Here is a 12,623-nt window from a genome sequence, read left to right as displayed (position 1 = left end):
CACTTTTCTGCATTGAAAACATTTATTTTACAACAGTGGTTTCAGATAACTTAGCAATCTTTATTTTAGTTTATATTCAGACATACAATACACAAATTACCATGCTAAAACATAAAATAATTCCTTCTGCCGTAACTGCGTGTATGTACAGGAGTTCAGTAGTATCGAGTGTTACAATCCACAGAGTTCAGACAGCCACATCTACTTACATACAAGTCAAAGTATGGTCCTTTAGTAACATAACAAAATATATATATGTCTATATTATAATTGTTTTTCAGATGCATTTATACTTCGATTGTGGTGGGGTTTGGTTTTGGTTTTTTTACAATTTTTTTTTTCTTTTTTAAAGATGGGCTCCCCCCCCCCGAGTTGAAGTGCAGTGCAAACACAGAGCGCGTTCTCTTCTGGCGTCCTCAGCTCCCTCAAGCTTTGTGAAAAGGCCAACACAGCCAAACCCCACGATGAATTACTTAGTTCAGGGCCTTGCTCACATGCAAAATGAACATAAACCGCCTCAGATGGCGGCAGTAACACAAACTGAACTGCCCCCAGCCAGCTGCGGGGGAGCGAAGGTGGGGACACACGGAAGGGAGGAATGACGGCGGTGGGCTCGGACACAGCCGGTGTTTGGGACGTGCAAACCTCAGAGTTCATCCACCTGACGGACACCAACAACTTCAAGCGTGCAGCGCTGCCCTGTTTGCGCCCTGAAGCAGAACCCCCGTTCCGTGTGTCGGGGAGCAGCCCCGCAGGACAGCCCGGGCAGGGCCGGCGGTGGCTCTTCCCCCTCGCACTGAAGGGGTTTGGTGCTCACACAGGCGCCGGCCAGTCGTGCCTTTACACACACCACCACCTAACTCCATCTTTTAAGACTTGCAATAACTCCAAATCTGCCTGAGCCCCACCCACGAGCACCGTAAGTCGAGCGACCAACATAGACGCCGCAAGCGCGCCACACTGTGCACACGAGCTCACTGCTGCACGGGGGGAAAGACCCTGGCAGCAGGTTGCTCCTCCTGTTCAAACAGCACAGCTCTCCCCCCTGTACTACCCCTGTATTTATACAACAGGATCCTTCCACCGATGCCTTCGCCGGTCGTTTCGCCTGACAGGTGGTGTTTGGTTTTTCCTGCAGCCGAAAGGGAAAAGCACAGCTCCGGACACACGCAGCTCACGCCTCCACTTGCCTGGCTGAGAGCTCCCAGCAGTACTTTGAGCCAAATTCCACGGTTTTACCACCAAAGAAAAAACAGCAGCAAATACTAGGTGCACACCTGTTGTATAAATATATACATATGTGCATATATACATACATACACACACATGATGTTGCAACCCAAAGCCTACAGCGTGGGTTTGGACCTTGCTCTGTGAGCTCAGCGCGTCCCACTTCGGAGAGTACAACATGATGAAAAGCAGCGTAAGGAAAAAGAACCCCAAATCAACATGTTCTCCCACACCTCTAGCGATGAGCACATCGACCACATTTAAAACACCCCACGGAGCAGCCTGCACGAGTCCGAGTCATTCCAGAGACGGCCCCTGCCCTCATTACCGCTGGGTTTCCCTTCCTTCCTCCGAAGGAAAGCTGGAGCAGGCAATGCCTGGCTCCGGCTGGAGGGGCCAGGGACAAGGGGCAGCTCGCAGAATTCAAGTAGATCGGTAAATTTTTGGAAAAGTATGACAAGCAACCGCTCACAGATGGCAAGAGTACACCCACACGGCTGGCTGGGGGGGGAAAGGGAGCAGAGGAGACAACAGCACTTGAGAATGAATGGCCATTTTATATAACAGCTTCCTCTATACATATACATATATATATATATATCACCACCAGAAATTCCCAGCGTCTATCCTTTTAACAACAAAATTAACTGTGCATGAAACATTGGCATTTGATTTTCAAACGAAGGTTTGTCTTCCAGATTTATGGCATTTGGCTTGTGCAAACGTCAAAAGACAGGCAGCTTCCCTCGCGCAGTTTCCTCTTGTAAAGAACGCGTCTTCTTGGAAGGAAACGGGAATTTCAGTCTCGCCAAGTCCCAGACAGCATGTAAGCCTCCCAACGCAGCACATGGAGTGGACCACAGTTCTTGCAGGACTTGAACACTGACAATTTTCCTGCCACCTTGTTCGCTATCGGTTACATTTCTTCCGAGATATTTTAAGCAGTTGTTGGTGTAATGATACACTACAAACTAGATGATTTCCACTATAATACAGAGAAGCGGCATCAAATGATTAAGCTTGTTAAATTTATACCGACCTTACGCCATGAACAATTGTACGGGGGGGGGTTACGTTTCAGTGCTGTAAGATTAACACGTATTTAAAGAGCATCCAGAATTATTAACATGAGGTGGGGGCTGTGAAAGCCTCCCTGGCCACCCTGCAGGAGTCGTCTGTTAAACAGGACGCCAATATCCAGTTGTGTCGGGTACAAAAAACCTGCGGCACAAACACATTTCCGAAATTACCTGGAAATGTCAAGAACACCGAAGGGCACCGGGCAGACCAAGGGCACAGACTAGCTGAGACAAGCGGGTACCCCCCTCAAGGAGTGCACATGGTACACCTGCTCTGATATAACCCCCCCAAGCACACCGGTGTCCCTCTACGCAACGCCACACAACCGCTTTATGGATGGGACAGGACTATCCTCCCCGTCAGGCTCCTGCCCTGCTTACACCCGCTGTGTCCACAGGCTGACACGGAGGGGTCAGACACCTGTATCCCCCGATGGCGGTGCTGCTGCGGGACACGGTGTTTCTCCGCATCGTGCGCCCAAGCCTTCCTCCTCGGTGTTTCTGGTCAGACTGCAGGCTGTGCTCACCCAAACCTCACAGAGCGTCACATTGTAAGAACACTATGAGCACTAATATCTAAAGCAGTTTAAAAATATTACAAATCTAAAAATAAGTCTGAAAGGTAACATGGCTCTAAAACATCACTGCGTGGGACCAGCAGAAATCTACACCCTATCGGACGCCACTGAGGTTTACATAAACAAATTTATATACAGATAAATATTTTAAGAATTTCCTACAAACGTCACTAACAAAATGAAACTGGCATTTAACGGGTGCAATGCCCCTTCATTCACTTCAAGTGAAGCGTATGATTTGTTGTACTACAGTGTGCTGGGGATCTCCCCATCCCCGGGAAGGAAGGATGGGCGCCGGGTCCAGCACCACCTCCTCCTCCAGCAGCCCCACCGCGGCCAGGAGGGATGGTACCCGAGCGCACTCGGCAGCTCTGTGGCAGCTCCTCACCTGAAGCTACCAACAGCTCTCCACGCAACACAGCTCAGGAATAAAGTCAGTGGTCCCTAACACCAGCCAGAGGAAGCTCTTCAGATCACTCACCCCAATCCTCCTCCTCATCAGGAGGAGCCGCAAGCGCCAAGAGAATCGGTGCTGAAGAGGTTCGATGAGCTAGATGGAAGTGGCCAAACTACGGAAACTGAGGTCTCAGGCAACTTGTAAAAAATGATACAACTTTTAACAAACAAACAAACAAACAAAATCAAAGCTCAAGTTTTCATTCTGGCAACACGCTGAACAGAGATCAACAGTGCTCAGGTTTGATTTCAGAAGGAAACATTCTGCACGTAAACCAGGTAACGGGCTGTGGTGCCGGCAATGCCACGCTGCTGCAGCTCCAGTGAGGACGGCGCAGCTCCGTCCGCCCGAGCTCAGAACTGCTGAGTGATCTTCTGCACCAGACTTTTAACCGCTATTTCCAATACAACTTTGCATTTACTAGGATTCAACTTGGCCATTTTGAAGTGCAACTCATGGTACAGCCCAGGATACTCTTGTACCTTACCGACAAGAGCAGAAAAAGAAGAGGGCATTAACCTACTTATCACACAATTCTTGTTTTAAAGCAGCAACGTTTGAATGGCTTTCTTATATAGCTCAAGAACTGCATTAATCAATAACCTTACATACAGAGATTAAAGAGTAACATGGGTGAACTTAAAGCAGTTTCAAAACCCATGAATATTCATCTAAAAACGTTGTTTCCCCATCATTCCCTGTAATGGGGATCTCAGAGTAGTTTCCCTTGGAGCATCTAACGTCGTTCTGGCATGTAACAGCACACAGGCTAATTTCCTAGTCACACCCCACCCACAGAACAACCGAAAGGAAAGCAGTCTCTCAAACTCATCCCTTGCCAAGCAAAGAACTAAACCAACAGATTTATCCTGGATGTCACCTTTTCCCAAACAGCACGGAACACGGGTAGCGGTACCGCCTCTGGCTCTCGTTTGCTGCCCACAATTCGGTTCCAACATCAGGAGACTGCAGAGCGACTCCAGGGGTGTTACACGGAGCCACAACCTCCCGCCAGCCTTCCTAGTTCAGTGGATGTAGCCCAGAGGGGTTATGAAATAAGAATATAATTCCAAATTAACACCGACGACCAGCCCAGAGCATCAGGGGTCACAGCTGCTCCGCAGTGGAGCAACCACCGAAACCGGCTTTGTGCCACCCATCTGAACGAACATGGGGCCACACGGTGTAACTAACTACAGCATGCAGGGCAACAGCCGCCTCATTCTACCAAGTCACTCCGATCAACTATGCTCATCTACAAAGCCAAAAAATCCCTAACTCTTTTTATTTATTTTTACCAAGAACCTAATTTGCACAGATAAGGGCGATTTTAACCAGTGAGTTTTTAGGGGACACAGCCTGCAGATACTCCAGCATGCAATTCAGCATCAAGAACAGGCTTCAGGCAAAATCTACAAGGACGCCCAATGTGACATTAATTTTTTAAGCCTAAAAATTGCTCTTCATTCCAAGGGGTCAAACAAAGACTTTAATTGAAGAAGGACCTCAAGCCAAATCATCCATGACTGTCCTCAAGACCACCCATGAGAGTTTGCCAGACCGAAAGAGTTAAAAGTATCTTCCAGTAAACCACGAAGTTTCAGGTCTAAAACAATGACTGACAAGGAAGAAATGACTTAACTGTGCTGCTGAAATCCAGCCAGTGAATTAAAAGTAACATTTCTTTCTGAATTTTCGGGACCCGATGTGGCAACAAAAGCAAGCTTATTTGCAACAAGCTCACATGCAGGCAACAATCATGTGCTCGTACCAACCGCTACTGGAAAGCCTGATTTTGCAAATGTCCCTCACTTCACATTGAGACCATACTGAGGACATTTTGTTCTACCCAGAACGTTTAACATGGTTTCACAGCAGATTTTACGTGCTCCATCATTTCAAATCACACAAAGATAGCGTGAAAATATAATCAGAACGATTCTCTGGCAGGAAAGTCCCTTCCTTTTCTGGTAGTTCTCTTATGGACCGACCGGGCTTTACCCTTTCAAAAGTAACACCGGGGTCTTACAGGAGAGCAGTGCACAGTGGCTGTAAACAGCCTCTCGACAGAAACAGGTGAAAAACAGAAAGGGGAGACGGGGGATACAAAGCACAGTAGAGGCATTGTGATATAAAACCATAAAGATCAAAACGAAATTGTAAATAACCATTAAAAGTGCCAAGTGTAGGTCCTCTGGTAGCTGTTCTAGATCCTGACTCTGTATCATCTAAAGCAGGATTATTAACAACAAAATATACCAGCAATTCAGCAGCTGCCTAAAACGCCTTTTTAAATAAACCACAGTTTCTAGAGCAGTGTTCAAATATGATTTGGTTTCAACATAGTACAGGAAACCTTTCAATGGTTTCCCCACAGTTGTTCCGAGGAAAAGAAAAACACTGGTGTAAACAAATCTAAATGCAAGACAATATGCAAATTCTACAAAGCAAACACAAAGAAAGGTGTTTTGTTCTTAAAAAATCCATTTAAGCACTCCGCAAGCATCTTCATGAGAAAATTAAAGGGCTAGTGTATTACAAAAGCTTTAAAAAAAGACATGTAATATCCCATTTGTCTATTAAAACCTCAAGGTTTTAGAACAAGTTTTTAAAACCCAATTATTTTCTTTAAACATTTATGCTGTTGCCTACTGTCTGCATTTTACCCACTTGCTTATGAAAACCAATTAACCAGTTTCACTCTAAGATTCTCAGGCATTCAAAAAAAGCTGCACTATTTGGTCTTTAGCATTTCAGGACAACGACTGAACTTAAACCAAAACAGAATTGTGCTTGAAGTTAAAATCCCACTGCCACCACCAAGTAAGCCCATTCACAGTTGCTTTTGTGGCAAACTACAGTTTGCGGTTACATTGTCACCGAAGATCACCTTACACACAAAGAGCTGTTCAACAATTTACTGTTCAAAGATCGGAAACTCTCCCTTTTTTTTTTTTTCCAAGGTAGATTTATTTAAGCTGAAAACCAGCATTAGAGAGAACTCCAGCTCTGCAGGATTGGCATTTTTTTTGGTTCTTGGCTTTGTAAACTTGCTTAGATAACAATCAGGAATCGAAGGAAGAATAAAAGAATTGGTTTGTTGCACTCAAGTGAAAATCACAAACTTTTAAAGGTCTTTGACAGCTCAGCTGTACGGAAGAACGGTGGCTTCTTTTAAATCTCATTTTTAGGCCAGTACCACTGCTTAAAATGCAGAATGTCTCCATCACACTGATATTGTGACAACTCAATACATTACACCACAGACAGTTAACATAACTCCATACATGCTATAAAAAAAAAAAAAGAGATGGGGTGGGGTGGGGGGAAAAAAAAGAAAGGAAACAAATAAGACCGTAGCTAAACTGCTTTAAATACTGCATGCTACAGCACTTCATGTATCATCAAGATACGACACTGAGAGGTGACAAAAGGCTGAAGGGATTACAAAATATTTTCGGCAGGTTGGAAAGCTGCCTTCTTACTGTGGCAGAATTATTCCCCCTCCCCATTCTCTACGTCTAATGTTCATGATTCTAGTGTTGAGTTGGCCATGTATTTTTTTTTATCCATTCTAATTACAGTGTTTCCTTAACTTAATTAAATCCGTCAGTGTGGTAGCTGGGGTGAGAGTCAGCTGTGAGCTGGGTTGTCTCTGTGGCTGATGCTGGCTGTATCACAATAGGTGCGTCTGAGGCCTCTGGAAAGCGAAGACAAAAGTCTTAGCACATCAAGGAAAAGAAACAGCGTCGTATGTTTTGGTAAGCAGAAAGTTACATCTCCCTACAACACTCTGATAATGTAATTTTATGCTCCTCTAAGAGTATGATGTTAATTTACTGGTTTCCAGTCTGCACACAGTACCACTAGGCTCAACTCTACATGTGGAACATGCAGCACTTACACCCACAAGGCTCTCCAGTTTGTCAAATGATCAGAACAGCGTTGCACCCTCATCCTCATACATCAGAGGATCAGATCAGAACAGACCAGTATCAGAGACAGCTGGCAGGGCAGCAGCCTTACCCTTTGGGTGAGAGCCCTTTCCCAGCCACACTGGTCTGGCTGGCACGTTACCCAGCACTGCGGGACGGAGGCCAGACGATGGTCACCAACCACTCCGAAGCTAGTCACACCAAGTTCAGTGAAGACCCTCTGGGTGTTTTCAGCAACTCTTACCCCTGGTGTCAGCGTTACCCCCCTAACTCTTGTCCCACCGCTATTCCCTGACCATCACCTACAAGCCCCGCGCTGATCTCTACACAAGAGCTGCTCCCAACCAAGCGCCCAGTCCGAGACCGACGGTCATTCCAGAAAGCTCACAGCGTTTCTACCTACCCCTTTCATCTGACTGCAACTGTGCCTCCAAGTCCTCTGGAGAAACGTAGTATTCCTGCTCTTCCCCTTCAGGAGGTTTAGGTTTACACTTCCCACAGCAACAATTACAGCAGCAGCACAGACAGCAACAGCAATAGCAGCCCGTGATGAGCCCACAGAACACGAACAAGGCCTGCAGAGGACACAAGGCAGAAGAAATATTCAGAACCTGTGCCTACCGCAGCAGGACCACGGTGTTTGTGACACTCAGGTAGGGAAACTGGAGACCAAATGTGGAACAATGCAGAGACACAACTTCCGAGCTACAGTTTTATAGTTCCTCACCAAGATATTTTTAAAACCATGTGTGAAACTGGCTACATTTTACACTGAGGTGAATACTGCCAACCTGGTTTACTTGGAAGAATTCCTACAGTTTAGGTTTAAGTGGGCTGTTCTGCTATACCTGGAAGAAGATATAGGTCTAAGGAGTGCCTCTGTATTAAAATCCTGTGGTGCAAGGGTTTAGGACAGATTGTAGCTTGCATAAAAATAATCCCGAAAAAGATTTACACCAGCTAGCTGACACACAGGTGGTGATGTACCTACAGCAGGGACGTCATCCCACCCAAGGCTGCAGGCACGGCTGCAAGGCTCACCACACCGAAGTTCGGGGCACTGAGGTTAGATGCGACCCATACGTGAGCAACGCACCTCAAAGCCAGCCAAGTCTGCCAGGGGCTTGTCACAGTGTCAGCGGGCAAAATTTATAATTTTCATATAGGTCCCTGTGCAATCGTTTGGAAAAAATAGTTTTAAAGATGGCAAATCAGCACAGTGATATAACTACTCTCTTACTGCAGGGGAATTGAGAGATGGAGACAACGCTGGTAAAGGTTAGAAAAATGAACCCATGAAATGAAATGTCAAGACTAGGAAAATATTTTCATCAGCCATAAAGCACTGTGAACAATGTCATGTCACTGAAGAAGTCAGCTGCTGCAGTTAAGGTTTCATACTTCAGTTTCACAGTCGTGCCGTCTTTTACTTATTACGTTCGCTCCAAGCAGAGCAGCCCGAAACGCAAAAGCCTGGACAATTTCAGCATGAGAAACGGGTAATGTACAAGGTAGAGGGCTTTTTCACTTTTGAGTAAATGAGGTGTTTTTAAAATGTATTACTTAAAAAAGACCGAAGCATATTACGCTTAAAAATAATTCCAAGTCCAGTGAAATGGAGTAATTCCTTGGTACTGGCAGCAGATTCCTAGAAGGCATCTGTACAACAGTTCTCACACCTCCTGCACACATGCAGTACCTTCTAACAGCTTTTTGCACACATTTGTGAGGAAACGTGAGCTTGCAGCGTAGTTCTGGTATAGTGCTGACACTCTCCTGCACAACAAACAAGGATGGGTAAGCGCTGAAGAAGTGGCATTTGTTCGGGGTAGCCTCCGAGGAAGTTGTAAGCATACTTCTGAATGGATCTCCCATGTGAGCTCAGGTTCACAGTCAGGACTTCTTTTGCAAAATCATTTTGCCAAAAATTTAGCAGAAAACACAAAGAGAATACACCCCAAAGCCTCATCACTTTTAAATCCACTAGAAAGGTCCAAGTTTCTTTCAGCAACCTAAGTCTGGCTTACTAGGCCTGTATCACTCAAAGAAAATAGAAAAATTCCACTGAACCAGAAGCTGCCACACAGTAAGAGAAGCTTAATTAGCAGGTGTCAGAAATTCAGCAATTTCCAAAAGAAAAAAACCCCACAATTATCAAATGGAGCTCTCTAAGAGTTTTAAATGCCAATCCAGAATAACTTCTCTTTGCACTTTTATTTACCTTTGCCCACCAGCTGGAGAGCACGAAGTATGTGTTCACATTTTCTTCACCAAACTGCTCTGCCACATAGAGACCCAGGGAACCATACTTATCATAAATGTTTCGCTTTGTGGCATCGGTCAATATGGCGTGTGCATTATTGATCTCTTTAAATTTTTCTGCTGCCTCTGGATTATCAGGGTTTTTATCAGGATGATATTTCAATGCCAGTTTCCTGCAGAAAGAATAAGAGACGGTTATAGATTAAAAACTGGGATTTGGGTTTCTGGGTTTTTTTGGTATTTTTTTTTTTTTTAATTCCATAGCCTATCACTCAAGGCAGACTTTCAAGTTCCAGTTGGTTTCCTTCATCTGTGATTCAACTTCCCTGATGATTCTCCTTTAGATGATAACAAAAGGCTGCAGCAGTGCCGAGCTTAGTTCACAGGATTGACTTCAGACTGTTGGATTTGGCCCTCAGAAATCCAAAGGAAAAAAGACAGACATTGAAGAAAAGTAGTACTCCTCTTTTTTTTTTTTTTTTTTTTTACCCCTTACTTCCAGCAATTTCCACCAATAAGTTTTGCTCCTGCTAAAGCAAAGACCAAGCTAACAGCAAAAAGACACACCAGAAGTCTAAGTATATAGTACCAAAGACAAAATAAAAGCAAGCTGCCACAGCTAATCTGCAGCGTCTGAACACAAAAATAGAATAGACAATCACATGTGGTTAATTTGCCAATTCCTCTGCAGGAACAAAGTACTTTTCAGTTCAAGGCTTGCTAGAACAGAAAATGCTTCAGAGTTTTGAGACATCAGGAAATCACAACGTACCTCCCTTAATCATGCTAGATCTCTCAGAACTAAACGACAGCAGTTTACAGTCCCCAGAGGTCTCTGAACTAGCACAAAAAGATCAGATTAGGCATTGATAAATTTTCTAGTTCTGACACAGCCCAGGCTATTTCTAGAAATCAGTAGAAATAAGTGGCCAAACACCTCCTTATAAACAGAAAAAATGTACTCCCAAGTAGAAAAACAATACAGTATGCCAAGAGTTCTCCTCCACCAAAAAGGTATTTGTCCTCCTACAGAAACCTGCCCCAAAGTCTGCTATTTGAGAAATACACAGAAGCCTGCAGATGTTTACGCATCTCAGTTTTGCAGTAGGGAAAATATTCAGACATACATAAAATAAAGGTTTGTGCAAGCACACATTCGGATGTGCATGCAAGTATATTGCAGTGGTCAAACAATAAATTGAGTGAAACGTTCAAACTGTGAATGATGCTGTTCGGGTAAATAACATCCACGGCTGCCACTAATGCCACAGCCTCAGCGAGGACTGAAACAATCACCGATTTTATAATTGGAGGGAAATTGTATAAACCTAGAAAGGGCTTAGCTACCGTTGGGCGCAATAGAAAACTATTTTTCATTTCCCCATTTCCTACAGGTACACAAACCCCATGCCCCCCAGGCCAGCAAAGGATGTTCAAACAGAGTGAAAGCAAAAGACGGTCAGTCCAACTTCTGTGAAGGAGCAGCTGAGGAAACAAGATTCGATGAAGGTTCAGGTAAGTACGAAACAGCTACTTTTCACCCTAGGATCCAGCTGAGTCATTCCTCCAAAGGAAAAACTGTTGTAGTCTTTCCCCTGCAAGAAGGTAAAATTATTTTCCAGTTGCCAAGGCTTGAGGATTACAGATTCAAGCTTCCACTTCAAGGTTTTAGGAAGACACAGCTAATTTCGGAGAGTCCGTGCACCCTGTTTATTCATACATTTCACCATGCAGTTGCCATCAGTATTAAAATGTAACTTTGAAAGGGAAAAAGTTCTGGTAAATGTTAAAGTCTAAAAGAAAACAACTTTGAAAAAGAAGAGTATCCTCATGTAAAGATTACTGCTGACCCCTAGTGTAACGTTAAATACATTGTCACTTGTCAAACAGTCTGCAGGACCCTAGCTCGTGCTTAAGGTGAAACAATGGCATTTAAGCCAATTTGGGGGGAATGTGGAAAGGGGGAATGTTACAGGACTCTTCCTTTTCTTTGTTGTTGTTTTTATTTATCAGTATGAAGCCACTTCACGTGTCTAACTTTTCCAGAAAAGAAAAAAAAATATCCGTTTTTTAAAATAGTAACTCCACACAGAGTAAAAAGTTTTGAATTCATTTCTAGAAAAAAAGGCATTGTTGATACTCAAGTTTTTATCCTTATTTGCACCTTTAATCTACACCTCACTGTGCCAGAATTGGAATTGATGAACAAAAGGGCAGTACTGCACAGCTGTGGTCCCTGAGCCAGCCACAAGGCTACGTAACATGGAGAATTTAACTGATCACAGACTTAAAAACTCTGTTCAACTTCATCTAAAGACCTTTTAGAATGATACTGCGTATTTGAGAATTTAACTTACTAGAGAGGCAAGATGTAAATATTTAACAGCACTTACATACAAAGCCTAGGTGTGTTTTCACACCAATTTTTGCAAGAAGCAACCATATTTTCACCTGGTCTTCTTACACGTTTTTTCTTCCAAAAGGTTTAAGCAAACCAAGGCAAGCCTATACATAAACAGCCCATCTGCTGAATGCTTAATTAAAGCTATTTGTGCTATTTGGGCAACAGGTGTAAAAACTTGAATCTTTACCTGTATGACTTTTTGATATCATCTGAAGTGGCATTCTTGTCCAACCCCAGCACGTGGTATAACGATTCCCCAGAGGTAGAGAGCGAACGTTGCCTCTGGTCTGCCATCTCGAACTAACCTGAAAAGAGAACTGGCCCCTGCCAAAAAAAGATTAAGAAACGCTTAAACAAAGAAGAACACGGGTCTCATGAATCAAATCATCCTTAGAAACAGAGTTTGCATGTGAAAATCCATCTTTTATAAGGTTTAAATGTGCTTTGTAAAGAAAAGGCTCTTAACACGTGGAAGTTTAAAAGTTACAAAACTCAGTGAATTATCAGTGAAAACAACTATTACATTGCCAGCACAGCAGGCAGCTCAGAGTCACTACTGTATACACTCTTCTTTCCAAAAACACCAAACCAACAGCTAAGGTATAGCTACGTACTACGTAACATCCCTAAAGCTACTCCATCTTCTTTCATAGTATTAAAATAACTCACTTGTGATAA

The 12,623-nt window shown here is 43.9% G+C and overlaps 1 protein-coding gene across 6 annotated transcripts in view; it reads right to left on the bottom strand.

Annotated features, from left to right (window-relative positions):
* Nucleotides 1-12,623, bottom strand: part of DNAJC5 (DnaJ heat shock protein family (Hsp40) member C5) — a 34,620-nt gene continuing 21,997 nt past the window's right edge. For all 6 annotated transcript variants that reach the window (XM_037402222.1, XM_037402218.1, XM_037402219.1 and 3 more), the window contains 4 exons: nt 12,133-12,269; nt 9,501-9,714; nt 7,683-7,854; nt 1-7,044 (listed from right to left, as the gene is read on the bottom strand). In XM_037402222.1, the coding sequence (XP_037258119.1) occupies nt 6,941-7,044; nt 7,683-7,854; nt 9,501-9,714; nt 12,133-12,239 (597 nt within the window). In that variant the 5' untranslated portion in view covers nt 12,240-12,269 and the 3' untranslated portion in view covers nt 1-6,940. The remainder of the gene's footprint in view (nt 7,045-7,682; nt 7,855-9,500; nt 9,715-12,132; nt 12,270-12,623) is intronic.

The sequence above is a fragment of the Falco rusticolus genome, chromosome 10 (genome assembly GCF_015220075.1).
Source record: "Falco rusticolus isolate bFalRus1 chromosome 10, bFalRus1.pri, whole genome shotgun sequence".
In the NCBI taxonomy this organism is placed as follows: domain Eukaryota; kingdom Metazoa; phylum Chordata; class Aves; order Falconiformes; family Falconidae; genus Falco; species Falco rusticolus.
The sequence above is the reverse complement of the archived record's forward strand: the minus strand, read 5'-3'. Positions and strand labels throughout refer to the sequence as shown.